This window comes from Nothoprocta perdicaria, unplaced genomic scaffold (assembly GCF_003342845.1).
Source record: "Nothoprocta perdicaria isolate Ctin4 unplaced genomic scaffold, notPer1 scaffold_290, whole genome shotgun sequence".
NCBI classification, from domain to species: domain Eukaryota; kingdom Metazoa; phylum Chordata; class Aves; order Tinamiformes; family Tinamidae; genus Nothoprocta; species Nothoprocta perdicaria.
In genome coordinates this window covers 681,953-709,836 of record NW_020455522.1, presented here as the reverse complement: position 1 = coordinate 709,836, position 27,884 = coordinate 681,953, and the positions used below count along the sequence as shown (strand labels likewise).

Here is a 27,884-nt window from a genome sequence, read left to right as displayed (position 1 = left end):
GGTGAGCGCCGCCGGGGCCGCGCGGGAGCGGGCGGGCCGCCCGGCACGAAGGCAGCCGTCGCTAATAAACGGCGTTCTTGTTTTTATTCCTTGTTTTATTTCGCTGTGCTGTGTTTCCCCACCTCCCCTCGGAAAAAAAAAAATAAAAATAAAATTAAAATTAAAATTAAAATTATAAACGCGCCGTCTGCGACACGGGTGGTGGTGGCAGGTAGGGTCCCCACGGGTGTCAGGCCTCGGGGGAGGCCGTGCGTCCTGCAGGGCGGCCCCGGAGGGTGTCACGGAGCAAGGCCACGGCTCGTGGCTTTTCCGCTTTTTTTTCCCCAAATTGGAAGGATCTTGGAGTTAGCAGCGAGGTTCGGGGAGCTGCCGCCAGCAGCATCCTCTGGAGAGACCAAGGTTGGTGCTGGGTGTCCAGGAAACCGGCCGGCATGCCTGTTTGTGAAATCCTCTGGGAATTCCACCGTCGTCGGACAAAATTAACATTTGAAAATAATTTTTTTTCCCCTAATCCTATATTATTGTTATTATTATTTCTTCRTCCGAAGGAAGTTCTCTTAAGATGCTGTTGTTTCCCATTGAATAATAGCCATTATTCAGACTCGCGTCTTGGAGGTCAACCTCTGAGATGCTGTCAGCAGCCTGTTTGCATTAGGATAGGCTTTTCCTAATGGAAAATGATGCTGGGTCGACGTCTTGGTTTTAATAATGACAGTGGAGCAGACCCTGCGAGAGTTTTGCTGTTAAAAAAAACCCCAAAAACTAAGAATTAAGTGTATTTATTCCGTTTGATGAAGTAGGTAACTTCTAGAACTAGAGGTGTATTCAGATGATGGGTTATTGAGATTTCGGCCTTGAGATCGGTGTTTTTGACCCATGCAGAGATGAGACTTGAGTCACGAGCATCGAATTGGTCCTCAGAGCACTCAGATGGAGCTGCTGTGGATGGAGCATGTTGATGGAGCATGTGCTTTATGGAAGCTTTCACCAAGAACAGCACAGGTATTAGATCATAGTGAGCTGAAAGGCAAAAGAAAAAATAAGGAGAACAGACCCTCTCCGTGCAAATGGCTTTCTCCTCTTTATTTCTCCTTCAGCACTCTTAAAAGCCATCAGGAAGATTTTTTTTTCCTCATTCGCTTCTATGTTGAGCCTTTGCAGCCTGTTTCAGGAGTCCAYGACATGATGTGTTTTGTGCTTTCTGTCTGTATAGCATCATGTAGATGTATAGCTAGATGTATAGCATCTAGCAATGCCTCTCAAACTCTTGATTTTAGAGGGGGGAAAAAAACCCCACTCCATTTGCAGTCCACTCTACCTTTTATTTTAAAAGCAAACCAAAAAAACTCTCTCGCCCCAAAGTTCATGTGCATCCAAAATCCTAYGGACTTCCCTGTGCCAAAATTGTGTTTGTTGTCAACAACAACAACAACAAAAAAAGCACAAGGTCGAAGTGTGAATGTGTGTGGATGGGAGGTGCAGATGGCAGCACGGGTGCTGCCTGCAGGTATGGGTGCTGTTGGGAACAGCCCCCTGCCTCTGGTGGGGCTGCTCTCTGCCTTTCCCAATGGGAACCCGCTGTACTCAAGGAAGAACATGRGGGAGGGAGCTGTGTGCTCACTTGTGACTATTTTAACCTGTCAAGTAGTGCTGTTATTGCAGTATTTTTATTTCACGGATATCCAATTAGTATTTGCCTCCGTTTTTAAACTTTCCGTGCGTTACATTATTCTTCCTCTCCAGGTTGGCTTCCACTTCCCAAAAGGAGAAAGTTTGGGCAGCTGCAAGGTTGTTGCAATGGTGGAGGACGCGTGATAGCTGGAAGTGAGAATCAGTACCCTCAGCAAACTCTTTGTAGCAACGTGTTGGTTGGTGAAACAGTTGGAGTCAGCACTTCTGGTGGCGGCGAGTTCCCGTTCGGGAGAGTGGGGCTGTCAGCAGGCCTGGCTCGGGGTGCTGAGGCTCTCTGGGGCTTGGGAAAAGCGCACGTGTTTGACTCCAGCATGTGGATCTCCATCCCTTTTAGGAAAGGATGTTGGCAAACCCATTTTAAACCAAGTGGGAGCAGGGGGGACCAGCCAGCCCTGCAGTAGCCTAAAGGGGTTGTGTAGTTGTGTAGTAAAGGGGCTGATGGCAGTGTCTGGTTTTGGAAAGCAGTGTCTGATCTTGGATGGCAGTGTCTGGGCTTGGAAACCAGTGGGAAGCTGTAGACAATGCTTTTCTGCAATGGTGACAAGGGATTTAAAGCACTCTCAGGGTTTGTTGTGTTCTCGGGTAAGGTTAAACAACAATGTAATTGCAAACAGAAGCAATGTTTGCAGAATACACATTGACCTACAGCAGGAAATAATTCTTCCATCAGGAGCAGGGCGTTGGACAAGATGATCTCTAGAGGTCCCTTCCAACCTCAATCATTCTCTGATGCTGTGATTCTGTGATTTCTTTTTTCTATTTTTTTCTTTTTTAATTTTAATAGTATCCGAACTGTCCCACAGTTCTGGTTCAGTCCTGTCATCACCCAGGGCTTGCTCATCTGTGAACTGCAATTCATGCTGGAAAGATGGCTGTGAGCTTGAACTGTTCTGTTGCATCAGTTGTGTGTGTGTATGTGTGATGGAAATGGATACCTGCGTGGGCTTTGCTTAAGTGGTGTTCAAACTGAGACAATGAAATGGAGGTCTTGCTGCCTTTATTCCATAGGTAGCAATAAAATAGGACGTGGTAGTTATCAAAGCCATTCACCAGTGGTTACTCTGAAACTCTCCGTTTGTCTGAAAAGCCAAATCCTTCACGAATGTTTTTGTCTGCAGCTGTTAAATGCAATATTGCAGTAATAAAGCATAACGCAGTGCAAAAATGGGTTTCCTGATACGTGTGTGGTGTGGATGGCCATTCCTGTAATGCCTGAGTTACGATGCATTTTCCATTTGACAATGTTTAAACCAAGTGCTAGATGGTTATCGAGGTGTTTTGGGCATAGCAGTCATAGCAAATGAATATTTGAGAAATGGTTGCATGGCTCGTTTTTGCAGGACGTGACCCTGAGATATTTTGAGCAAATGCATTTGAGCAAGTGTGGGTGGAAAATCCTGTATGTAGGGGCACAAAGAATAAAGAAAACAGTGAGGTTAATGCTAGCTTTGCTGTCAAAGTGGATTCTTTGCTCACTTTTTCTGAACCCTGGTCCTTGTGGTAAATGAACACATAATTACTACCTTTTCCTCTGTGACCTAGTCCTTATCCAGGCTTTGTTAGCTGCAATCACTAGTCGCACCTTAGACCTTAGAAGAACTGCMTGTTATTTTAGCCGTGCTTTGCTTTCCTGCCAACCTCTGCTTGCAAATGCTGCAACTTACTTTGCTCTTTGTCTGTCGTGTGAAGAGCTGCCCACACGAGGTGTGTAAGTGTGTGCCTGGATCCTTGGCTCTCTGCAGAGCTTGCTGGCCCCTGCCCTGCCTCTTCACTTGTCTTGGCCATTTGCTCCGTTGGCAGCCCCTTAGGGCTGGCACAGGTACCCGCAAGGTTTGTGTCCTTGTTTCTTTTGTCATCCTTCCTTTGGCCTGCAAACCTCTGTAGCCCATAAGCTAGAGCTGTCCTCTCTTAAAATGTTGTGCTCTGTTATAATGCACTTAACTGTGATTACCTGCATTTGCCTTCTTGCTGCTCACGTGTGGCCGTCTCAAGCGTTTCCTTCAAAGCAGAAGGCTTCTTATGGTACTTTTTTTTTTTCCTGGGTATCTTACAGAAATGCGGTGAGATGCTAGGGCAGAGATGTCAAGTCTGCCAGAACCTCCTGATTTCATCTTTTTTTCTGCTGATGTGTTCGAGTTTGGTTGGGGCAAGGGGTGAGCCCAGCTTTGTGAAGCACAGCACAGAATATCCCCGGTCACTCCTCTGCAGTAGCCAGGTGTTCCCTGGCTCGACTTTCCGCAGGAATCCTTCTTCTGCTGGGAAACCTCACGAAGGAATTGTTGAAGTTTCCAGMCATTGGCAAGTGCTTTATTCCACAACATCAGATTAAAACACTGTTTCTTATTTGAGTGTGAAAACTTGTTCTCTGTTTTTTGTTGTTTTTGTTTTGGGTGTGTTTACTCCGTTTCGGGCATCCCTTGAGACTTATTGCATCCTCCTGTAGGTGTCTTTGTGATCAAAAGTTTTTCTCACTAGGTCTGTTTTTCCTGTGAGCCTCTCCTGTAATTTCTKTAATAGAACAAAGTATTTTTGGGTGCGTCTGCTCTGTGCCCTCACACCATACCCAGGGCCCATGGGTGCACTTGCTCTGCTGTGTTGCCTTATGCTTGAGTTGTAAATTACACTGTTGCTTTTCAGTTCCCATGAAGTCCTAAATTGCAAACATGTGCTTGTTTCCCCATACCTAAACTTACCATCGGGGAACTCCCAGGGCCCAGATGGACTTTCCATTCACTTCTGGAAGGAAGATTCCTTTGTGGGGATCAGGATCTTGCCAGTCCTGCAGTCTTTTCTGAACCTCTCTTCTGTTCCCAAGCTGTTCTTGTTTTCACAGGGTATCCGTGACCTACTTATGGCTAGTTCATTTTTGAAGGTGACTGGCTTTCTTGCTGTAGATGCTGTTTCCCAAGCAGGTTGGTTTGCTGAGAATCAAATTCTCTGCAAAATGAGTCACAGGAAATAGGTCCAAGCCCATAGGTTTCCTCCAGAATGCAGTAATATGTATTTCTCTTTTTTTTTGCATGGCCCTAGGAAACTCTAAAGTGAAGCCTCAGGTGGCATCTTTGCAATCTTAATGCTAAGAGTCAATTTAGAGTTCAATGGAAGAAGCTTTGGCAGCTAAATATATTTTAATGGCAGTAGATTGCCCTGTGGAAAGGCTGTCTGTGTAAAAATGTGACTGGTTTACCAAGATTATGGCCGGGTTGATGAAAACATCAATGGCAAAATTGCTTCTACAAAGCACTCGACTTTGTCCTCCCTCTTTTTATTCAGGGAGCTTGCACTGTTCATGGAGCACATATTAGCTCTATTGAGAACTGGCTCRGGGACAGGTCTTGAGAGTAGCTGTTAATGGAGAAGTAACAACTGGGAATTTCTCTTGAGACTTCCTTGGTTCCGTAGTGAGTAATTTTGTCCCATTGGGATGGCAGACCTGCAGTTACTGCTGTGAAAGCTGAGGGGGAAGCAGAGCAGCAAGGCAGTAGATAGGACAGCTCGGGGAGCTGCCTCAGCAGGTGGAAAACCCACCAGAATGAGGGTTAAACAGAGCTCCAGGCAGCGCAGGGCTCTTGGGGCGACTGTGAAGGCTGTAGCTGTAGCTTGGGAATCGTGTAGAAACAGCAGCAATGCGTGAAGTCCCCCTGAATATCCTCTCTAATACTTAATTGCCTCGGTCGTTGCCGTCTGTGATTATTGCACTGAGCTAAGGGGAAGGATGGCTGGGTTTGCTTCTCAAGTCGCGGTGTTCAGCTCAGGTTCATGTCCCTACAAAGCGATGTGAGAGCTCCTGCTGCGTGCGGCAGCAAGAGAAAAGCAGAGACAAGAAAATTGACTGTTTTCAAATGTTAATTTTTGAGAAAGATGAGTCCCACAGCTGTGTTCTCCTCGCCAATCTGTTGAAAACAGCCTATCAAATCCCAGAAAGAGAAGTTTAGGAATTGAAAAGAAGGGCATGGAAAATCTCGGGCATTGACGTTTTCTTCCCCTGAAGCTGGCAAATACCTCCGCCAAAGGAGGGCATGTAAGAGTGTGAGATGTGTGTAAGATGTGTAAATCACACTTAATCTTTGTGGAATTTATTTTTTAAAACTCTGCCTTCAGAATCACCAGTCTTGCTTTTTTGGTTAAGTCCCTTCTGTACGTGAATAGCCGCAGAACTGTTGTAAGCACATGTAACAATACAGTGTTCCTGAACTAACACCTCCTTCCAAGGCAGGGGAAAAATGTTGTCTTCTGTCACAGCTGGGAAGAAGAAAACGTGGTTTTCAGTTGCCTTCCTTTTGATTTATTAGGAGCGGTGCTTGAATAGCAAAAATTGGTGCTTTTTTCCAGGCCTTTCTGGAGGGAAGTGATCTGCAGGCCAAACCGTGGGCTTTTTCCTTTCAAATGCAATGCCCATTTTGTCCATCAAGCAAAGCAAATAGAACTAGTTGAAGCCTCCAGTATCCTACTTTCTTGTAATCTCTCTCCTGTTGTTCTGAACATGAGTAACAACATTAAAATCAGGCCTGACCAGCTGAAAATGCAGCTTAGTTCATCTTGCAGAAGAGACTGATGTTGAACACTCCAGAAATGGGGTCCTATTGCCCCCATTTTATGACCTCTTCCTATCACTAAAGGCATGCAGACTAAAGCACTTGTGTAGTTGGATAAAAACAAATGTGTCTGGAAGAAAATTTTGGCTTTCAGTGGGATGCATTCAAGCTGTGAGCACAGAGCTGCAAGTGCATTTGTGCYGTCTAGAGATGGCTGTGGCCTGTGTTGGCCGCAGACCTTGGCCTGAGGCAGTTTGTCTGAGCCAGGTGCCCACGCAACCGAGTGACATAAGTGACGTTTGGAAGCCAGTGCTTCCAGCTGGCAGCACCCGGGTTTTGGGGAGGAAGCCTGAGCCAGGTGTTAAGGATCTTGGCTGGGTTTTTAGCCAGCGTCCTGCAGGTAGGGAAGTCTCTCCCCCGCTCCACAAGGCCCTGCCTTACTTTTTGCTTGGCTGGGCTTAGCTTCAGAGCAGCTTTAGGAAGCAGGAGCAAAGCTGGAAATAAATGTGTAACGCTACTGGGACACAGTTGGYAGAAATACCTGTTAACATGATTATTAAGCTTTTCTTTTAGCTGCCTCTTCATTAAAGTGTTCTTTTTTTTTCTCTCCCTTTAGGTACCAGAGTAGGGATTTGTTGAACTTCATGGCAGACTGGGGGACAGTGCTAGAAAATGCCCCGTTTCCAGGCAGTGGGCAAGTAGGAACAGCTGCTTTTCCCCTTCCTGGCATGTCCTTGAGTTGGGAGTTTGCTCTTCAACAAGCTGCTACCTAAAGCCAAAATCCTTGAAAAAAGGATAGGCTAAAGCAGCAATGGATGAATCTTTCTGGAATAACTGTTGGCTCTGTGTCTTTTAGTACATCTGTTCTTTAATTGGGGCTGTCACTTTATGGGCTGTGTCCTGTAAGCCTCTTTTAACCAGGTCACAATTGCAGAGGGCATCGGTGACTGCCGGCTAAATGTGACTGTGCTCAGCTGATCGTCACCGTGTGTAACGTGGTGCCGTTCAATGCTCCTGTTTGCTTGTTCTGTTCACTCATTGGGATCAACATGCTTTACGMGTGCTGCTCTGCATCTGAAAGGTGACAACATTAATTACAGCTAATACAAAGCTTTTTTACTTTTTCTTTCTCCTTTTAATGAGGCCTTCAGGAAAGCATGGCTCCTGATCTCTGCCGCTGACCATCATGGCACGATGGTTGCAGTGACCAGCATGACCATTTTCGTGCATTTGAAAGCAAAAAAATCTCCACGGAAGTCAAATGAGACTTCTGCTTAAGTGCTTAAATGACAGACAGAGCCTGCCAGTGGTGATAGATCTCAAGTTACATCTTGTAAGCTTTTCCCCTAAGAGCTGCAAGAATTTGAGAGAGAATCATCRTGTTTGCAAAGCTGTATAGCTTGGTCATATGGACCCGTTCATACATGTGTATCCATAGTCAGAAAGCCTCAGCGAATTCCTGTTTGGATGCAGAGTTATATTCATGCAAGTCCAGCAGGCTTCTCGCCGCATTAACAGTGAGTTTAAGTTACAGTGGGGGAGCTAGCTTGGCTGTATCGTATGCTCCTCTCTTGGGCCATACATTCAGTATTAAACTGCAGGTTGAAACTGTGAARCTCGATGTTTCTGAACTGATTTTGTTCTTGAAGCAACAGTTTTGCAGCTTACTCCTACAGTGTGGCAGAGAAACACTATTGCTTCAATAAAACAACAGCTCAGTTGATCTCAAGCTCTGGTCTTGTGCTTTTGGCCCTTTTTGGCAAGTCTTTTATGTTCTGTTTTTTGGGTTTTTTTTTTTTTTCCTCTTTCATTTGCAGGCAGCCTTGTGTTTCCCCAGCTCGTGAGCTAGTGAGGGGGTTGTGCCTTTAATATAAAGCAGCTGTCAGCTGGGAAATAGGGGAAATACTTGATTTCAGTAAATATTGGAGCAAGTGTCCTTTTTTGCATGCTGCTCCGCAGAAGTACGTCAGTGCCAAGCTTGACAGCAATCTGTTGTGGGTGATGCCTGATTTGACCAGCATCAGCTAGAAAATATTACTGGGATGTTCTGGAGAAACATATTCTGAGACTTTAAACAAATGTATCGTGCTGCAAAAGTTCTGGCACAAAAAAAACTACTGTTGCACAAGCTCATTCGGAGCCAGTCAACAACCTAAAAATCGCAGTCCCCAAGGCTGCTTGTTTTCTGTCCCTAATGCCAATCGTTCAATTGTCTAGGGGGTAATTATTCAGTGTTTGCTAAGTACTTAAATTAACATAAGCCTCTGCTTCTTTCCTCCTGAAACATAGCTCTCGGGCGAGTGTGGTCGTGTATAGTTCATGCTAATGCAAGTTTACAAAAGTATTGAGTAAAAACATAACCGCTGCTTACACTCTTAGGCTCTGCTGTCAGTATGCAGCTTAAAGAAATCAGTTCTGTAGTGCTGAATTCCTGTCTCTCAGTCTGTGGTAAAGATGTAGGCTTCCCACAATTAGAATATAAGTTTTATATGGGGCTAGAGTTGCAAGCTCCCATCCTTTGAAGAAGGTGCCGGTATTTGAAGTGGATTAATTAGCTAAGTTGTGATGTTACGGTCTTGCRAGAGAGTCAGGCAGAGACCCGAGGAGGAGGAGGAGGACCTGAGACACAAGGGACAGTGCTCAAGGCAGGCGAGTGGGACGTGGCTCCCGTAGCCCTGTCCTTCGGGGTGCATAAATGCTTGCCAAACCTCTCCCTGCCTTGCGTCATTTGGTCTACTTTTTGCAGACCTGTTTCCTTGCCAAAGGCCTGTATCACACCCGCAGGCTATGCCTGTTGCTCCTGCTCGTTCATGTTGCRTGCTAAGTAGCCTGCAATCATCTTATGGAGTTTTATTTTCCTGCTCTTCCAATTCCTTGCCTGACTTTCCCTGCCCTTGCCTTGCTCTCAGCTGATSATCAGCGCTTTCTGTTCACCTGGTCCTGAATGCTGCTGCCTTGTTACTCCTCCAGGGTCTTGATTCCTACAGGTCCTGCTCCAGATCGGAGCAGGATGTGGAATTTCTCTCTTCCACAAAYTGAGCTGGTGTTAAGGTCTCCATCGCTGGAGCTCCTCTGCCCCTTCTGAATAACCCCGATTTCCTGAGGTACCCTCCTGCTTTTGTGGTTGTATCTTTTGAAGAGGTGGATGCCAAGTCCTGTAAATAGTTGCTTAGAGGACTCCCTTCTTGCTCTTGATCTTTTTGAGTTAACAATTAATAATTGAATCTGAAGGAGCCACAGAAAGAGTCTAGGCTGTGAAAGGCAACTTGGTAAGGACATCAGCTGGACTGGGGAGCCTACGAAATTTCAAACCTCCTGTGAGGTTTGTGCTCCTGCTCCATGGAGCAGCCCTGCCTGAAGCCTTGACCCCATCCAAAAGGAGATGCCTTGTAGGCAACAGCTTGCTGTAGGGCAGAGAGCCCCTAAGAAGGGCTTGGGATCGGTAGAAAATGTGCCCTGAACGGAGGCTTTGCAGGGAAAGGATGGTGCTGCAGATGAGTGTGTTTTAGGCCACCGTGCGTGGTCGCTGCCAGCCGCGGCCACCGCCAAAGGCGAAGGTCCTGGAGGYGGCTTCCTGGCGTGGGCATTGGGACCACGGCTGGGCAAACCTACTGCCTGCTTGAGAAGCTCAGGGATGTGAGAAGCTCGTGTTGTGTCCCACGCACTCGCTGAGGTGCAGTGCGTGCCTTTGTCATGAGGAACTTCTTTTTGAGGCCATGTGAACGTGTGGCAACAACCGCAGGCTGCACACACGTATGGGAGTGAAGGGAGAATGGCATAGATGCTGCGTGGTTTACTGATGTAGAACCTGCAAATGAACTTAGTTAACTTCTCTGATTTAAATGTGATGTGGAAGGATGGGTTTTTTTCCCTTAGGGTAATAGAAATCCATTAGGGCTCATGCAGCCAATGTACCTAGGCATAGGATGCTACATAGGACACGGTTAATGAAAATAAGGGGGTTAGAGAAAGTGTCAGTTAGCGTATAGAGAAAATATTCTGGTTTCTGTTTACTGGAATGCCACATTTTCCCAGAGCTGTGTATGCAGCTTTTGCTCAGTCCTTGTGATGCTGCTGCCAACAGAGAAATAAGCTAATGCTTGGCTTCCTACTCTGCTTTAGAAACACAACACACACTTTAGGAGAATAAATAAATAAATAAATACATAAATGAATATATTTTTTAATACACCACAATAATTGGAAAGCAAAGAGTAARTTATAGTAGCCGGGAATATTTTCTTGTGGTTGGAACAACCTGAAGTTGCCAAACGCTAACTTGTTTTGGCTGGGCTAACACCTGGGCGATGCTCGTTTGAGCTGTTGTCTCTGCTGTGACACCTTTGCCTGCTGCTGCTGGTGGCTCTGCTTAAGGTATCACATATACGCTGAGGGATTAAAAAAGGATCGTTTGAAGGCATTCTCAGAACAACCCTTTATTTTATGAAAACCTGCAGGTTTTAAACTATTTGCCTTTGCCGCATCAAGGCCATAATTCCTGATCGTTCGTCCTTTAATGAAAAGAGAAAGAGCAGAACGTCCTCGCAGTTTGCTTCTGGGGAAAATCAAATGAAGAAGGCTGCTGGAGCCCGGAGTACAGTGCACGAGGCGGTGGGCAGGTAGCTTTTTGTGTGCAGGCCTCTGAAGATGAAAGGCTTTCTCCCTCCGCATGCTTTAAGGCCAGTATTTAGGAGGCTTGTGCAGCATCTCGGCTGCTGCAGCGACGAGAGGCATTGGATTGGACGTGAATTTGCATTCTCTGATGGCAGAGAATGGAAATTTTCCTTGGTTTAACTGGCTGGTGTTTCACCGTAAGCAGTGTAACAACTCTYGCTTTTATTGCCTCGTTTTATATGGAGTTAGGCTTGCACTTGTGATGGAAGCAGTCAGCAAACACAACCAACCTTTTCTAGATCTTCTTCATAGCTGAAATGTTTGGTTGCCTTTTGCAAGGTCAGTACCATTCCTCTCCAGGGTACCGTGTCCTTCACGCACATAGCGCGTGGCAGGAACAATTTATTCTCCGWCTGACTTCAGTTCCAGCTTGCTATTCGCCTGCTAGCTGCTTGTCTCTGCTGCAGAGGAAATGGCAATATAATATACCAGCAAATTGCAGGTTTAGGGTTTTGTGTTTGTGTGTTTTCGTGGCCTGGCAATATAATATACAAGCGAATTGCAGGTTTAGGGTTTGTGTGTTTTCGTGGCCTTGTTCAGAGCCTCTGGTTAAACAGCTTGTGGGAACTGCAGCGTTTGGCAAAACTGTTATGCCGTTTTTCAATGTGTGTTCTGCATTCCTGTTCACAAAGTCGTGTCTTCGTTCATTTTTGTTAGTTTGCTTTCCAGGAGCTTAAAGCCTTCAGAATTCCCAATGTCCATAGAAATGGGTGCAAAAGTGGCGATCCTGCGGTTCAGTTTTGGAAAGGCGCAGAGTGCAGCAGTGGAATATTTCCTCGGAAAGTGCCAAAGTTCAGGAGTATAAGGAAGTGTTTTATTATTTTTTTATGGCTATTACTAAGCAGCAGCGAAGGAATCTYGTAGACTATTAATTTTCTTCTTTTTCAGGTCTTTCAAAAAGCAAAGATTTTTAGCAATTAAATAAAGAAACAGAAAGCTGAAGATGCAGAAACAAGGCAGCCTCTGGGATTTTTTTTTTTTTTTGATTGTTTTATGGAAAAGTTTTGTGAGAACAAGTGCAATGCCACTGGATTTGTCTTGTTTCCAGCACTAGACTTTGCTTATGAGCTTTGCTAGATGGTTGCTCAATCCCAGATGTAGCAAGATGACTTTGGGGCATTTGCCTTGGACTTCCGAGTTCCTTTGCAGTGAAACTGATGTTGTTTAAATGGGCCTTACTGCCAAAGGGAGAGGTTGCTTGCTCGGCTGTTCAGAATCTAGTACATACTGTTTTTTCCCACTGGCTGTGGTGACTGTGTTGAGCTGATGGTGGTGGCAAGGGGAGTGTGAAAAGTGTCTTCTCGTTGCTTTTGCTTGAGCACACGGMAGAACAAATCCCTGTGCAGCACATTCATTTCATGAGATAGGTTTTTCCACAGAGCAGGAGCAATTTCATTTAGCTAAATTGCTCACTAAAGATTTTCCAGATAATTTTACTTCTGCACTTTGGTGCGTTATCTCAGCATGGTCAGCAGAAGAGAAGGTGGTTATTGATGGGTCAAGAGTCTGTCCCGGTTGCATTTTAAACAGACATCTCCGTGGTGATGAGGTGTAAATGTCAGGTTGCTGATTAGCATTTGGCATATATTAAGGGAGGGATATTTCAATCAAGTCCTCTGAAGGGAGAGGAAACTAAAATCATTCCTAAGGTCTGACAGTGTTGCTTGGAGAACATTGCCTTCATCAGCACTTTCTGTTCCTGACTTCCATAAAATTGTGCCCAGGTCATGCTAAGTGTTTTTGCCACCTGGATACCCTCCAGACCTGCATTTCAGTGAGCTCTGATTGTGCCTAGAGGTGTCAGAGCTGATCCTGGTGATGCTCTGAATAGATGGCAARGTTTATTGCTGGCCACTAGCCTTGATGCCCAACTGTAGGGTCAATCCCTGTCTTGTGCACAAGTTCTCCAGCGCAGGGGCACTGGAACCTGGAAGAGCTTGCTGGAAGTCACCATTGCCCCTTCTTAGTGCAAAGTCATCGCAGGTGGTTAGGGCAGGTGGGAGGACACAGGAGGCTCTTTGAGTGACCAGAAAAGGAGATTTTACAAAAAGATACTTTCTTAGAGAAAGCTAAATATGCCCTGAGGGCTCAACTGCTCCACTGATCCCTCCTGCCCTTCTCTCCTGACAACCTAATGTTCTCCACAAAAATACAGGGTCTGTGTGGGTACTTGTAGGTAGCTGACTTGAATTTGAGAGAGGAAAGTGCTACAGCTGTGGTTAGTCCAAATAACTTTGGATATTTTTTGCCAAATCCTGGGTTTGGATTTTTTTTTTTTTTTTTGGCCCATCTGGGTGGGCAGGCTTCTTTGGCCGACCTTGCAGTGTTTCACAGCAGATTCCTGTCCGCACCAGGGCTTGCAAGGACCTCGACATGGGGTCGATAGGTCTGACGGGACACGCAGGAGCCCTGTGTCCAAGCTGTGGTCAGTGGGGGCAGAGCATGTCGCTCTAAGGCTTTGGTCCTCACTACCTCTCTTCCAAAACATCCAGTTTTGCACAGTTTCCCTGACCATCCCTTGTCCCTGCTTCCCTTAGGGAATGAAGACTTTTGGGGCAGGGACATAGGGGCATTAAGGTCCATTGAACCTCTCAGCAGGGGCTTATTGCAGCTGAAGCTGATATTTTGGTACATGGCCAAACTCTTTCCATCCCGTCTCCGACCACGCACCGGTATTTCTTGGAGAAATGCTAACAGGGGCCATCTGCGAGCCCTCTGTTCAAGCCTTTGCAGTAGCTGACAGTGGTCAGGAATGTTTAAGTGCTGCTTTGAAGCAAGTTAAATGTGTTGGTACCCAGGATCACCAAACAGGACATAACAATAAGAAAACTTTTGGTGTAAAATCTTTGGTGTTTTATTTCTTAGACTTGCTTTCCAAGGCATCGAAAGGTAGGAATCCTGTTAGCTGGACAAGGTATAACCTCTTTTCCAGTCTGTAGGTGAAGTCCTGTGTAATTTTATCAGCCTAGGTAAGGCAGGCTCATTACAAGCAGTTCATCAAAATTGATGAAGGTCTAACTTAAAATCTACCTTACAGTGATTTAAGTGGGAAATGTGGTGAGACTTGGTTGTGGAGACAAAGCTGTCTTCATTGTATGCTACGTCTTCTCAGAGATCCTGAAATCTGTAAAATCAGCAGAAAAAAAAAAGAGCTGTTACAAAGTAGTTTTAAAATATCAGTGAGGAGTTTCTGTTCCCTTTTTCTAGGTTGCATATCGTCAGCTGACCCTTTGGTTGCTTCTGCTTCTCTCACCACCTGAGACTGTGTAAACAGTTTGAAAAGTAATGTTTGGGTTTTTTTAAGAATAAATGAAATGGCAAGTTGTCAAACGCACCAGGCATGGTGCAAATTGCTTCATYAGACTCCTGCTGTACTGAGATTTTTCTTTTTTTCCCCCTTTTCCACAGGCGTTCTGGTTTCTGGTTCCGGTTGCGGAGACTGCTGTTCTGGTTGCTGGGGGTGTACATTGCCATTCCGTTTCTGGTAAAGCTCTGCCCTGCTATTCAGGCAAAGCTGGTCTTCCTAAACTTTGGTAAGTGCTTGAGCATGGCGGGATGGGTGAGTGTTTTAATCTGTCACCCGCTGTGGCYCTTTACCCCGGTGTATTTGCAGCTTGTAAAGAACGAAGCTTTCACAGGTTGCGTGTTCTCCAGATAAGGGGCTGTGTAGCATTTTCTGTGGCCCTAATAGTTTTTAATGTCTGGCCTTGGTCTAGAGTGCCTCARCTTTAGGTAACTTTCAGCTGAAAGGGTTTCCTTCAGAAAGCTGTGCAATATAGCAAATGGATTATTTTTCTGGAGAGTTTACCAAAGATGTACAAATGGAGCAAGCAGCTGAAACTAAATCCAATGTGTTGCTTCTTCCAGACAGTAGTTCTTCACCTGAAAGCATTTTAGGAGACTGTCTGGAGCAGAAGAAAATCCCAAGTGGCCCCCTCAGAGTCATTTTGGGTGCCTGTTTAGCATTTGTATTGGGTCAGAATGTCCCCGTGGTTGATGGAATGTGCTGGCTCAGAGGGTGCCCGCTCCCAAGGAGGCCTGGACATCCACAGGGTGTGAAATGAGGGAACCTTCACATATGAGGGACACTTCTTTGCAGTTTCAACTTGTCTTCTGAACTTTACTCCCATTCTGCAGTGAAGTCTTGGAAAAGCTCATCCTTGAATTGTTAAGGCTGTGGTGGACCTCTATTTTATGGGAAAAGCCTAAATAAGTGGGAGAACAGAGTCCTTAAAACTGCGTAATCCTCTCAGTAGGTTTCTGTAGCATCTCTCTCATCACTTGCATGTGTTAGAGGTTGCCTAGAAAGGCAACACGGCTGCGGTGAAGGGAAACCAGACATTTGGAGTAAGCCTTCATTTAACATATGGCTCAGTTTCTGTGAGACGTGGCTTGTGAACCAAGCCACGGGAAGCAAAATGCTGAAAACTTGAAGCCAATGTTTGTCTTTCCTGTGGCTGCTTGTGTGTCGGCCATGCTCATCTGTGTGTTACAGAGGTTGGGAAAATAAAACATTTGGAAGAGTGAACTGAGCTGGACTCCTCTTGTTTTCTGGGATCTTTTCCCAGAGAGGTGATGTTTCTGGCATTATCCCCTTAATATTAACCCCTTTAAATGCTGTGATGTCTGGAAGGTGGGCAATTATTTGAGTCTCCAGAAGCTGCATCTCCTCCTCGAAGGCTGAGGAGGGCAGTGTTTGACAGTTTATCTTACTCTCCCATGCCAACAGCAATGTGCTGTCTGCTCCTGTAATGTACTGTTTCCTTTAAATCATAGTATTGTAGAGGCTGTAAAAYCACATTAGAGCTCTGCCCGGTGCTCTTTGTCCGCGGTGAGTTTGTCACATCGCTAACTTGCCTTGCAGCTGTGATGCAAAAAGTTTGCTGAGTCAATGAACCTGCCCCACTAATGCAGCASGAGGGACTGACTCGCATGGGGAAGCTGCACAAGGCAGATGGGGCAGAGATGGCTAAATATGTGTCACAAAAGAGCTTTAGCCTACTCCCTGTTTTGGAGCTGGTTGCTTCTGTTCTCTTGCCTCACCTTCTTTGAGGTTTATATTTGAGTCCTAGCAGTTGCCTGTTTATATTTTCACACAGAAAGAGAAAGATCTTTCCAGGAGAGTGGACCAGTTTGTAGAGCTTTTCGGTGCCTTAGTAAATCTGCTTTGTAAGGAAATAAAGGTAAAAATTAAAGCGTTTTATCTCGTGWTTGTTTCTTTGTGTGTGTCTCTTCCAGTGAGGGTCCCATATTTCATTGACTTGAAAAGGCCACAGGATCAAGGTTTAAACCACACCTGTAACTATTACCTGCAGCCAGAGGAGGATGTAACTGTCGGAGTCTGGTAAGGAACCCTGTTCTCTGCAGCATGTGCCGTGCATCTGTAGTCACCCCTTTGCTCTCACTGTTGCCTGCTTATCAGCTCGTGCACGGTCACACGTGGTGGCAGTCATTGCTTGCTCTTGTTTGTGGATGACTATTTTTCTCTACCAAGTGACACAGTTGATGTTGAAAGGTATGCAGATCTGTGGAGCTTATTTGAGCTAAGCTCACTGGCACGTAAAACACAATTGGAAAACCTGTACATTCAGAAAAACGTCATAGTTTGGGACGGCAACAGCTGCTGCTCTTGGTTGCTAAAAAGATCAGGCCTTTAAGTCAGAGCAGACCCCATGAATTAAAAGTTTTGTCATTCCAGTGCTGTTCATACTCTGTTCCACAAAATAAATGTGTGGGAAGATGGGAAAACAGGATCAAAGTGTTCAGAGTAGGAGGAAGATTAATCTGTGTATAAAACATATGCAAGGTTCTGGAGAGCGGGTRAGACAGGGACGCTCTGGCTGCTCTTTTAACAGAACAAGCGGCAGCGTTAGAGCCTCGCTTGCTATTTCTGCCTCACAAAGAAGGATTTCTGGTCCAGGCCAGAGTAGTTCATCCTAGTGAATGTAGATGTGTGAGCAGTGTGATTTGGAGTTTGCTGTTATGTGCCCATAGCTGTGTGTGTTCAGTAAATCTGTGGAGTTTTTCAGTCTTGCCTTGACTTGAGGGTATGTGACCTTTTCAATGGGGCAGGGTGGCCTGCAGTATAAAAACAGTTCCTCCTTAGGAGTGAATTTCAGGGAAGGACTTTTTTAGAAGWTGAAACTTCACAGTCTTTCCCATCTAGACTAGTAAACGATGTTTTCACTTGGGCAATTACAGTTTTATCTGCTAAGCTGATGAGTAGTTTTAGATTGCAAATCTTTATTTTATATATATATATATATATATATTTGAATTTTGCTTTCTCTCCATATACTGTATACCTTTACCAAAACAGGTCTTCCTGCTTTTGGTGGCAATTCAGAGTTCATGTCATTTGTCTTGGTACTTATTAGAGAGGTTTTTATAAAAGCTTGGACTTTGCCTTGACAGGACAGTGTTGGGTTTTGTGTTCCCTGTACTTCTGTACCAAAGTCATCTCTTCTTCCGTCCCATTTGAGCAGGCACGTTTTTTGAGGCAGATCTTTTAGTCAACCTGTGAGCCCCACAGCTCTTGGGGGTTTTGTCCTCCTCAAACTCCATGTCCACTGACTGCATGCACCCAGGTAGCTTTTGCACACACATTCTTCCGAGCGGTGATTTGTCCTATGAACTTTGAATCTAGGAGAAAGGTGCTGTGGTAGATGGGGTTTGTTGTCTTTCTAGCAGGAAGTCATATGAGTGCTTCAAGTAAATAAAATCCCCGAGGCCATCAGCACTTATTTTCCTCAGATTTCTACAGTCAGCCATGCATCCTACTCACTAAACATCCCATCCGAAACGACTGACACAGGGGATCATTCCAAACATCTGCTGACCTAGCTGGACCTGGGAGTGTGTGCGAGCTTTGTCATTCTGAGTGCCACAAATGTGACGCTAAACTGACCAGAAAAACTAAAAATGTATGGGGAAAACGCCGATCACCAAAATGACAATACAGTGGTTTTTTTCATCCTGCATCTAGGCACACAGTCCCTGCAGCCTTATGGAAGAATGCCCATGGGAAGGACCAAGTGTGGTTTGAAGATGCGTTGGGTTCCAGCCACCCAGTAATCCTTTACTTGCATGGCAATGCAGGAACAAGGTGAGGCACAAGCAGCAAGGCCTGTGTTATGGGCTGTCTTCTCCTGGCCTGCCACAGCTTCAGCACACCAATGAAATAACCTGAGAGCAGCTTGGTGTCCCTCCTGTCTTTTAAGAGAAAAATATGTTTTAAGAGACAGAACCTCCCTGCATTTAGTGAAAGTGGGAATAGATTTATGGCAGTTATCAGAGAAGTGGGATTTGCTAGTGTATTACTGCTAGATTTTCTTTATTTCCTGTGTCTTCTGTCTGCCAGAGTGACAGGAGGCTGTGCCACTCACTGGATCAATAGGAAGATGCCACTTTTCAGTATAACTGTCTTTGAATCAAGATGTGGGAAGGTGGTGGCACTTCCTTGTGTGGTTTACGTGCATTGAATCAATTTTCTGTTTGCTTTCATGAGCTTATTTTAGTAGTTAAGGCATCTTGAGAAAGGAAAACCAGAAAGAAAGTGGGAGGTGTGCTGGATTTGTTTCATTGTTGTGTACATACATGACTTTTGTCTGGAAAAGGAACAGCTTCTCCATATTTTGTTTCCAGAGGCTCGAAACAACTAGCACAGTGTAAACACTCCTGGATATTTCCCCAAATCATGTTCTTCTGTCACATCCTGTCCGAGATGCGCGTGCTGCTGCTGGGTTCTTCTGAAGCAGATACCCCCTTGTAGACCCTGCAGGTGCAGAGCTCCTGAATCACGGCTGAAACGCCCTCACATCCTTTCTGTGCCGCAGTCTCTGATGTAAAGCAGACTCTGTTTCAGCTCACAGTGAACATTCACTAGCGTTTACATCACAGGAGCTTCTCCCTTTTTCACCTAATTTCTTGCCTTAGCAGTGTTCTTTGGTGCAACAGACATAACCTGGGAGATGCAGGCTGTAGGTCAGGACATGCTCAGGCAGACTGGGCTTGGGAGCTCGGCCTTGTTCTCTTGTGCTGAGGTCTTGCAAGCTTGAGTTGAATGGTTGCATTATGTTTCGAATACTGCTTAGTTTGTTTTTCTCGCTTTTACTGCGTGTAGCAAATGATGCTAATGGAGGCTGTTTGGCAGCTGTGTTGGTGGTAGATGGGGACCAGCACTTTCGTTACTTCTGTTTTGATTAGTTTTATTTTTTGGCGCTCTCACATGTTACAAATAACTGACCAAGTGTTTAAGCAACCCAGAGGTGTTTTGCATTAGTAGAATGAAGTTTGAGTGTGGATTAGCTACATGACATGGCATCTAGATTTCAATTAATGGAGAAAAAGACATGGACAGCGAACCTGCGACTCTGAACAGAGACAATTCGTCAACTCTTGCACATGTACATGCTTTTTATCCCCACGCTCAGAGTCAGGTGAGGCCATCTCCAATCCAAGAGCCTCTCACCTCAGAGAGGTTGTCTCTGGAGAAGAGAAGGCCGAGAGGGGATCTGATTAACGTGTATAAATAAGTCCATGAAGGGAGAGTGTAGGGAGGAAGGGGGCCAAGCTCTTCTCAGGGGTGGCCAGTGACAGGACAAGGGGTAATGGGTGTAAGTTGCAACACAGGCAGTTTCATCTGCATGTGAGGAAGAACKTCTTTACTGTGAGGGTGRCAGAGCCCTGGCACAGGCTGCCCAGGGAGGCTGTGGAGTCTCCTGCYCTGGAGATCTTCCAAACCCACCTGGATGCYGCCCTGTGCCCCGTGCTCTGGGTGTCCCTGCTGGAGCAGGGGGTTGGACTAGATGATCTCTAGAGRTCCCTTCCAACCTCAACCATTCTGGGATGCTGTCTGTGCAGCAGGCACACAGGATCTCAGAGCCGGCAGGGACAGACTGTTGGGTGTGTGTTGCAGGCTTTGGGAAAGGCAGATTCRTTGAAAAAGGCATTTTTATCAACAGTGGAAAAAAAATCATAGGGATAAGATGATACTGAAAGTGGTCTGGATGGAGTTAGGTCATTTTTTGTCTTCTATTTTCSTGTTTGGGAGGGCAAATGGGGAGTAACAAGGATGAAAATGACAGTTAGGACTGATAGTAATTTAGTAATTTCAGWTTTTGTCTGGAGTATTTGTGTTTAACCAGAGGCTTGGGGCAATGGGAAAGTCTGTCTTTGRAAGTTTAAATGTTCTTTTTTTTTTTCTTTTTCTTTTTTTTTTTTCCTTTCCTTTCTCGCTTCCTCCTCTCTTCATGAATCACTTTTGCCAGAGGAGGGGATCACCGTGTGGAGCTTTACAAGGTAAGTAGCTGCAGGTGCTGTCCAAGAAGCTGCATGAGGGCTTCAGAAACGTGCGGATTTTAATGCTGCCCATAGCTACTCGCTGCCAACAGGCAGATGGCCTGGGCCTTTCTGCCTCCCCTGCAGAGCACACAGGAAAGGGGAGCTGTGGGCAGTGAGTACCTCACATCACACCCATCCCTGCCTTCCTCCTTATAACCTGTGCCACTGTTAGCCCTTGAAAAGCTTTATTGCAGAGCACCCTCTTATGCAAGGTCTCCTGCAGCCAAGTCTTTTTAATTCAGGTCACTTAGGCAGTGGGGTTGGGCACCCCCAGGCAAGTAGGTGGCTGTGTCTTTTCCCTTCAAAGCTAAGGACCTGCTAAACTGCAGGAAGTTGCACCTGACAGTTGAGGTGAATGCCRTGAATATGGTGACCTAGTTTGGCATTTTTCTGGGGATGGGCATACGGCACAATGTGTTTTGGGCTGCCTAAGGCAAGCAGGGAATTGCTTCAGATTTTGTGGGGGCAAAAGCGCGTTCCCACCCTCAAAGCCTGGGAGCCTCTTTCTGTGGATGTCCCCTGGGGTGCCCAGGGACCACATGAGGGGCAAGGGGCACAAACAGAAACGCAGCAAGTCCTACTTGAACATGAGGAAAAGCTTCTTACATATATGTATGCSTTGTCCACCGTATGTGAAAAGCCCTGTGTGAGCTAACCTGGTGTGTAGCACGGGAGGTGCAGGTCACTGAGGACAGCATATGGTGCAGAGATGTCAGAAATGGAGGGAAGAAACGGCCCTACACTGAAATGCAATAAACCAGTCCCTCTGTAGTCCTCCAGTGGTCAAAATTCCACTTTGGAATCACACCTTACCTAAACCCTTCTCTTTTCTGGATGTCCTCCCTTTCAGTCATCCGCACCAATGAGATCTGAACTAATAATAACCTGAGCTGTAAAGATTTCAGTTATGCTAAAAATAAATTCTTGGTATTACATCAGATGTGTCTCCTTTGGTTCATTTGAACATCAAATAAAATGTAATATTAGCTTCTTTTTTAATCATTCTGGGGTCATTCTGAGGCCATGAGAGAAAAGATACTTGAGTCTTTTTGACTTTTTTTGGCTGTAGATCTATTGGATTCCTACCATGTGATGGTACCTTGAAATGCTGTCATCGTTTTTACCGAGGCTTTTTGCAAACAAGTTGATCTAACATGGGTATTTTTACATACTTTCTTTTTTGTTGTTGTTAGCGTTTTGTTAGGGTTACCATTGGTTGTGACAAATTCTAAGATAAAGCAATTGTGTGTTTCCAGTGCATACACTTAAACCTTTGGGACCTGAAACAGCTTCCTATATGTAAGGCTAAAATTCATGCATTTGTGTATTCACGTGGGCAGCGTCCAGCTGCAACCTTGAGCAGTCTTAAGTGAAGCCCTTGTACTGTTTTGATGAAAAATCTGAAGGAATGCATATGGGAAAAGGACACAAGAAATGCACAGCCCTTAAAGGCAAAGCTGCAGAAGGGCGAATCTCCATTCAGTGTAACATTGGCATCTAGGGTAGTCCGGCTTGAGGACCAAGAAAAACACAGAGTAAAACTGTTGATCTGACATGCTTAGTACCAAAAAGCTGAAAGTTGCTGCTTTGCCCTGTTGGACTGGTCATATAAATATAGTTTCACTTAGGTCTCTGCATCTTGGCCTGGGGACATGCCTGCTGGGGACAGGTTTGTCATGGGGTTCTGCATCTTTCTCTCCCCTGCAGGTTCTCAGCTCCCTGGGCTACCATGTAGTCACGTTTGATTATCGAGGTAGGTGGGGTGCAGTGCGGCTTGGAGGGTTTGGGGTGGTTTTTTTAATTACAAAAACTTTTTAGTGCTCTTTTTCTGTAGAAGCAAGTGCTTTGACCTCCGTCAGACTGTTGTTTTGTAAGCACTTGCTGCGAGCTGACTGGATGTAGGTGCCCTTTCTTTTTCCCCCACGGGGCTTTGAAGAGCTTAAAAGATGTTTTCTTTCCCCGTACCCCTGCTTTGTTGTGCATGGCATTGGCACAGCTTTGAGGGCTTCCCTAGTTTTTCTGTTGCTGCCCTCCCTCACTGCCCTTTTACTGGGGATACTCAGTCTTTAACTGCTGCAGTGGAAGAGGGAAGGGGACTCGTGCCTTTTTGGCAGACGGAGGCTTTGCCCAGTTTTTTTCCTCACTGAAGCAACTGGAGCCTCATTACTCCCATCCTCAGTRGAAGCTGGGACCACTTTGCAGCTCTGCTCACCTAACATCTGCAGCTGTTTTTCTCCTTCTTAATATTTAAACCGTGGCTGCAGTTCAGTTCCACTGAGCAYAGAGGAAGAAAATTTCCCCCTTCACATCTTGATCAAGAATTCAAGAAAAGTTTCTCTGTAGGAGCTTGCCAGGCAGGATTATTTTTTTCAGTCCTGGCAATAGCTTCTGTGGCCACTTATTAGCTAGCAGAAAGGTTGTGGTGTGTTTGCTCTTCAGCAAAAAAAAAAGGCTGGTTTTGCTGGGCAACACGTGCAATTCTTACAGGGACTGCTTGTGTTTCAGGCTGGGGCGACTCCATAGGCAGCCCATCCGAGAGGGGAATGACCTACGATGCCCTGCACGTCTTTGACTGGATAAAAGCAAGAAGTGGCGACAACCCTGTCTACATATGGGGGCACTCCTTGGGCACGGGGTAAGGTCTGGTCCTGCAGGGACATAGCGGCTCCTGAGTCGCACTGAGCGTTTGGACAAGAGYGCTGCTCCGGTTGTGCATCTTCGGGGATCAGCGGGTCGCAGGTTTTGGTGCTCTGCAAAGGATCTGCACCAACTTAAAACCCCGTTGTTCTTCTTTCCAGGGTTGCAACAAACCTGGTGAGGCGCCTCTGCGAGAGAGGTAAGTGTGGAGGGCAGACGTGTCTCGGCGCCGGCGTTGCGGCCGCGGTGCTGTCGCCTTCGGTGTGTGCTGGTGGCAGCCGCTCCCTCRGGCCAGACCCCGGCCACATTGTCCATGTGCCCCATCCATGCGCTTCACGATGCCTTTGGCTTTGCAGAAACGCCGCCGGATGCCCTCATCCTGGAATCCCCCTTCACCAACATACGTGAGGAGGCCCGGAGTCACCCCTTCTCTGTGGCAAGTACCCAGGGGTCCCCGCGCTCGCGGCCTGGGGCTGCGCCCCCCAGGCCATGGCTCGCACGGCCAAGTGGCTGCTCGGGGGACCTGGCACCATGAGGGGCTCCCAGTGCAATAAGCAGCACCCAGGTCGTCTGTGGGGGCTGGCAGAAAAGGGCAGGAGCTGGGACTAGAAAGAGGAGGGAGGGGAAGGGGGTGGTTTGTGTCGCTGTCCTGCTGATGCCTGCCGCTGACACCAGCTCTTTTTCTCAGATATACAGATACTTCCCTGGGTTTGACTGGTTCTTCCTTGACCCTATCACGACGAGTGGAATTAAATTTGCAAATGATGAGAAGTGAGTTCTCTGTTTTTGGGGGGGTTCAGTCAGGGCTGCAGCGAGCCAGGGCAGACGCCAAGGATCCTGGAGGGGCACAGACCTGCACGCTCCATTCCTTTGCTGATGGAGCAATAAACATCTCAAAGGAATTTCAGCAACTCTTGCAGTCATGGCTGCAACATGGCTTTGCACAGGGGAGCTCTTTCTCTCACTGTGATTTTTGGCCTGTTTTAGTTGTTCTTTTTTTTTTTTTAATAAAGACCTAAAGGAGAGCATAGAAACTGCACAGGGATATGCTAATGCAGTCCATGATCTCCTGCATTTGCCTTTCATATGTACATTACACATCAAGGAGCAGCATAAGGACATTGAAAGTGTGGGAAGATCTGTCTGTTGTGCATTTACCTRAATACTGATGCCCAGTAACAACACACTGAGGCCTTTATTCAAGAGCCTGAGCACTTAGGAGCTTGGCCTCCTGTACGAAAATCAAATAAGGTGCTTGATGACCTTGCAGTACAGTGGGGTGAGCCACTTTTCCGTTGTCTGAAAAGCAAAAGAGTTCTTCCAAGGATGCTCTTTGCTCATTGACCTTTTATAGATCAAGCTAACGGTGCCCAGCAAATAGCATTTGAGATCTAAACTGCAGTGAATGACCTGCAAAGGGTTTGTCCCTGGAGTTTCTTTGAAAATCCGAGTGTGTTGGCGTTAGAGTCCTGGGAGCTCAATGGGGGCCAGCCCACCCTTCCTAGCTCCTTTGAAACCTTGCAGTTGTTCTACATGCTGTTTCTTTCAGGTACATTTGATGTCAGTACGGAGCTCTCTGCAGCAGGGGTAATTTTGGGAAGGGAGGAAAAGGCATCCGGGACGCCTGCTGCTGGAGCTCAGCACTCAGTGTCACTCAGCAGAGCTTAGTCAGGGTGGGGAAAGTAGCTGGGGGTTGCAGGTTGGCCAGGGAAGAGGAGGAATTTAAAGCTTCCTTAAATGACAGTTCCTCCTGGTTAAGTCCCATGGTCAAAGTCACGGGYCCGCAGCCGATGGACGTGGGGCAGCTGGGCGTTTCTCCCTCCAGGAAGACAACCCGGTGCTCTGGTGTGTGAGGTCTGACACGGATGTCCTTCTGAGCTTTGGTAATGTTTTCCTCTGTTTGACAGTGTGAAATACATTTCCTGCTCCCTGCTCATCCTTCATGCTGAGGATGACCCCGTGGTACCGTTTCATCTGGGAAAAAAGGTAGGTGACTGCGGACTGATGTGGCGGAAGGGAAGCCAGGCAAAAAGACCGTGCTTGGAGGACGTGCACAGAGGCGCGTAGCTCAGAGGGTGCAAATTTTGTGGTACTACGGGTGGCAAATCATAGTGATCCCAGCTCAAGGCACAAGCCTGGTCAAGCCAGGGCTCGTAAGCCACTCGTGAGGAGGGAGCTGGCAGGGGCAGTTTGCTGGTTTGGGGTGACGTGAGCCCTTGCACTGCCTGCGCGCGCCCGCACGCAGCTGTACAACATCGCCGCCACGTCGCGGAGTTTCCGAGACTACAAGGTGCAGTTCGTCCCGTTCCACACCGACCTCGGCTACCGGCACAAGTACATCTACAGGAGCCCAGAGCTACCTCGAATATTGCGGTAAGGGCCGGGCACAGGGGCCGGCGTTTGGGAAGGGCCTTTGCGAAGGGAAACCCTTCAACCTTTCGGTTGTCTGTAGCTGTGAGTGCTCTGACCTCGAGAGTCACTCCTGTGTCCTTCCCCTTCCAGGGAATTCCTGGGAAAATCGGAACACGAGCATCATCCCTGAAGACCGGCTGCTTGGCAGCACCGAGTTTTTCCTTTCTTTCCSTTTCTTCTCCCTCCTCTTCTTTGCCCTCCTGTCCGTGGCTTGGTCCGCCGTTCTTCCATCCCCTGGCACGGAGGAGGCCGGGGCTCCCGCGCTGGCCCTGGCCCRCACCTTTTGGCAACCCTGACTCCCAGCTTCCGCGGTGGCAGAAGAAAGAAGTTGCAGGTTTCTGCTTTGATAGAAACGGAGGAGTAAAAACAACYCAGGAGCTGGTACCAAACAAGGGAAAAACAAAACAAAACAAAAAGTGAGCACAACAGAGCCTTGCCCGTGTGGCATGGTGCTGCTGAGGACAGACATTCCTAGGACACGCGTGTCAGGACCAAGGGTGTTTCTTTCACCTTTAAACGTTGCTGCTCTTTTGGGATCACACGGACTCCTTTGCTGTTGGCAGATGGCTTTTTCCATGTCTCCATGCCACAGCTGTTGTGCTTGTTCTTCCAAGGAAATATGTGTTTAGCCTTTCCTTTTTGCTAAGTGGCTGTAATYGCAACATGCTTAAGAGCCGAGTAGTGAGCAGGGTTTTTATTTGGCTCTTCAGTCAGAGTTGAGCTAATTGCACACATTTGGAAATAAAATTTAGGGKTTTTTTTTTTCCTCTTCATTTCAAACATGTATTTAATGGAAAATATTAGCCCTTTTACCTTTTCTGGAYGCATTTCTTTCTGAACATTCCCATTCCTGTTTGTGCTTTAGGAAGCTCCTGTCCTTCTTCACATACACTCTTGCTTGAGACTGAAGTGATTTTTTTGTAGGCGAATTGTGAACTTGGGCATTCACAGCAGAGCGGGGCACTGCTTTCTACCTGATCTCCCCTCTCCACAAATGTCCAGGCCAGTTGTCTTCCATTCTCCCTGCACGTGTGCAGATGGCGACAGGCTTCCTTGGGAGTAGGAAAGGGCCTTTTATTTTTTCCCTTTTATTTATTTATTTTTTTTTAAACGCCCCTGCATCAGCCTTTTATTTCCTTATGACAGGTTTTCCTGTTCCTAGTGGTTAGGCTGTTTCCTTGTAGCTGAAAGCAGGCGCTGGAGCGCAGTTCTTGATGCCTGGAGAGCCCATCGTGCTGCCGTGTGCTGGAGCGCAGCGGCCGGGAGGCGGCYGCGGATCGGAGCCCCTCGAGCTCCACACGGAGCCGGACAGGGCCCTGCTGCCGGCTCCTCAGTGTCCAGCTGGGGCCGTGGCCCTCACCCCCTCGTCCATCTGTGCGGGCACTACCCGGTGCTGCAGCTTTAGCTGCTGGAGCTCAAGGCGCCTCGGGAGGCCGCTCGCTAGCACGGGCTGCTGCAGCATCGTCGAAGCCGCTCAGCATGCGCCGCGTTAGAGCTGCAAAGCGGATAGTAGCTTGTGCTCATAGTGAGATTCTTCTGCCGTAGCGCGGTTATCCCTGAGGTTTCTGACCCCCGATACTTATAAGCTAACCGTGCCACTTAAATTATGTTTGATGCACTTATATTTATTGCACTGACGGAGCAGAGGCACTGCCGTGGCCGCGTGGGGCAGCCGAGGCTGCTGCGGGTGCCCGGCCTGTGGCAGGGACTATGGCCCTCCCGGCGGGACAGGCCGGGCTCTTCCGCTTCCCACACAGTGCCGTGCTTGGGAATGAAACTGAAGTGTTTATGGGAAGTGGTGTAGTTTTAATAAAAAGCCTTGACTGCTGCTCACTGTGGCTCCGCTTTTGCTTTGCTGGAGACGGGGCAGGCCTGTTCACCSCAAGAGCCAGGGCCAGCCCCTGTCCCCCATGGAGCCGGTGTGGGGGACACAGCCACACTGGAGCCTGTGGATGCACAGCAGGAGACCAAAGCGAGGCCGGTTGTAGTTGTTTTAATGAGTTGCCATCACACAGAGGTGTACGGGTGCACTACGCAGCACTAGGGGTGTTAAACGTGGCCCTGGGCYGGCGACGGGACCTGGGTGAGGATCTCACAGGGTCACCTACAAGGGGGAAGTGCGAGACTAGCAGCACCAGCCAACCCACTGCGTGTGCCTACGGCTGCTAAAACCAACAAACAAACAATAAAAGCCTAGGAGGGGTTGGCCACTAGGCTTTTAATTACTTTTTTTAAACAAACTAACTAGGTGACGAGCTGTGGGAGGAGGAACTGTGCCAGGTACCTTTTGAGGGGCCACGCTGGCTCAAGGACCAAGGCCCGGGGCAGCCAGGCAGTGACTGCAGCAGGCTCTTGCCGTGAGGCTGTGCCAGTGCAGGAGTTTCTGCTACGTGTGGCACCTAAATGCTCAAAAATACTCCCAGTACCCCCCGGGAGTATTTCTTTTTTCAACCAAGTATTGCCTGCTTTGCACTACCACCGTGAGCAGCCCCTCGTGCTCTGTGGGAGCCACCCTTGCCTCCGTGTCCCTCAGGCAGGTGCAGGACACGTCCCTTGCCTAAATGTGCTGGTGGGGCAGGGCCAAAGGTGCCG

General features: G+C 47.2%; 1 protein-coding gene across 1 annotated transcript; it reads left to right on the top strand.

Annotated features, from left to right (window-relative positions):
• Positions 1–14,312: 14,312 nt before the first annotated feature.
• On the top strand, positions 14,313–26,847 carry ABHD12 (abhydrolase domain containing 12). Its single transcript, XM_026041754.1, has 12 exons — positions 14,313–14,434; positions 16,140–16,245; positions 17,887–18,006; positions 20,171–20,201; positions 21,951–21,996; positions 22,749–22,878; positions 23,042–23,079; positions 23,237–23,316; positions 23,569–23,651; positions 24,788–24,866; positions 25,126–25,253; positions 25,383–26,847. The coding sequence occupies exons 6-12, from the start codon at positions 22,787–22,789 to the stop codon at positions 25,420–25,422; spliced, it is 540 nt and encodes a 179-aa protein (XP_025897539.1). The 5' UTR covers positions 14,313–14,434; positions 16,140–16,245; positions 17,887–18,006; positions 20,171–20,201; positions 21,951–21,996; positions 22,749–22,786; the 3' UTR covers positions 25,423–26,847.
• The last annotated feature ends 1,037 nt before the right edge of the window (positions 26,848–27,884 follow it).

What these genes read in the sequence shown, in the direction of transcription:
- ABHD12 (XM_026041754.1), top strand. Translation starts at nt 22,787, where the DNA reads ATGACCTACGATGCCCTGCACGTCTTTGACTGGATAAAAGCAAGAAGT. An exon ending in GAGGCGCCTCTGCGAGAGAG is followed by an intron (nt 23,080 to 23,236) that starts GTAAGTGTGGAG and finishes TTGGCTTTGCAG; the next exon opens with AAACGCCGCCGGATGCCCTC. An exon ending in GAGCTACCTCGAATATTGCG is followed by an intron (nt 25,254 to 25,382) that starts GTAAGGGCCGGG and finishes TTCCCCTTCCAG; the next exon opens with GGAATTCCTGGGAAAATCGG.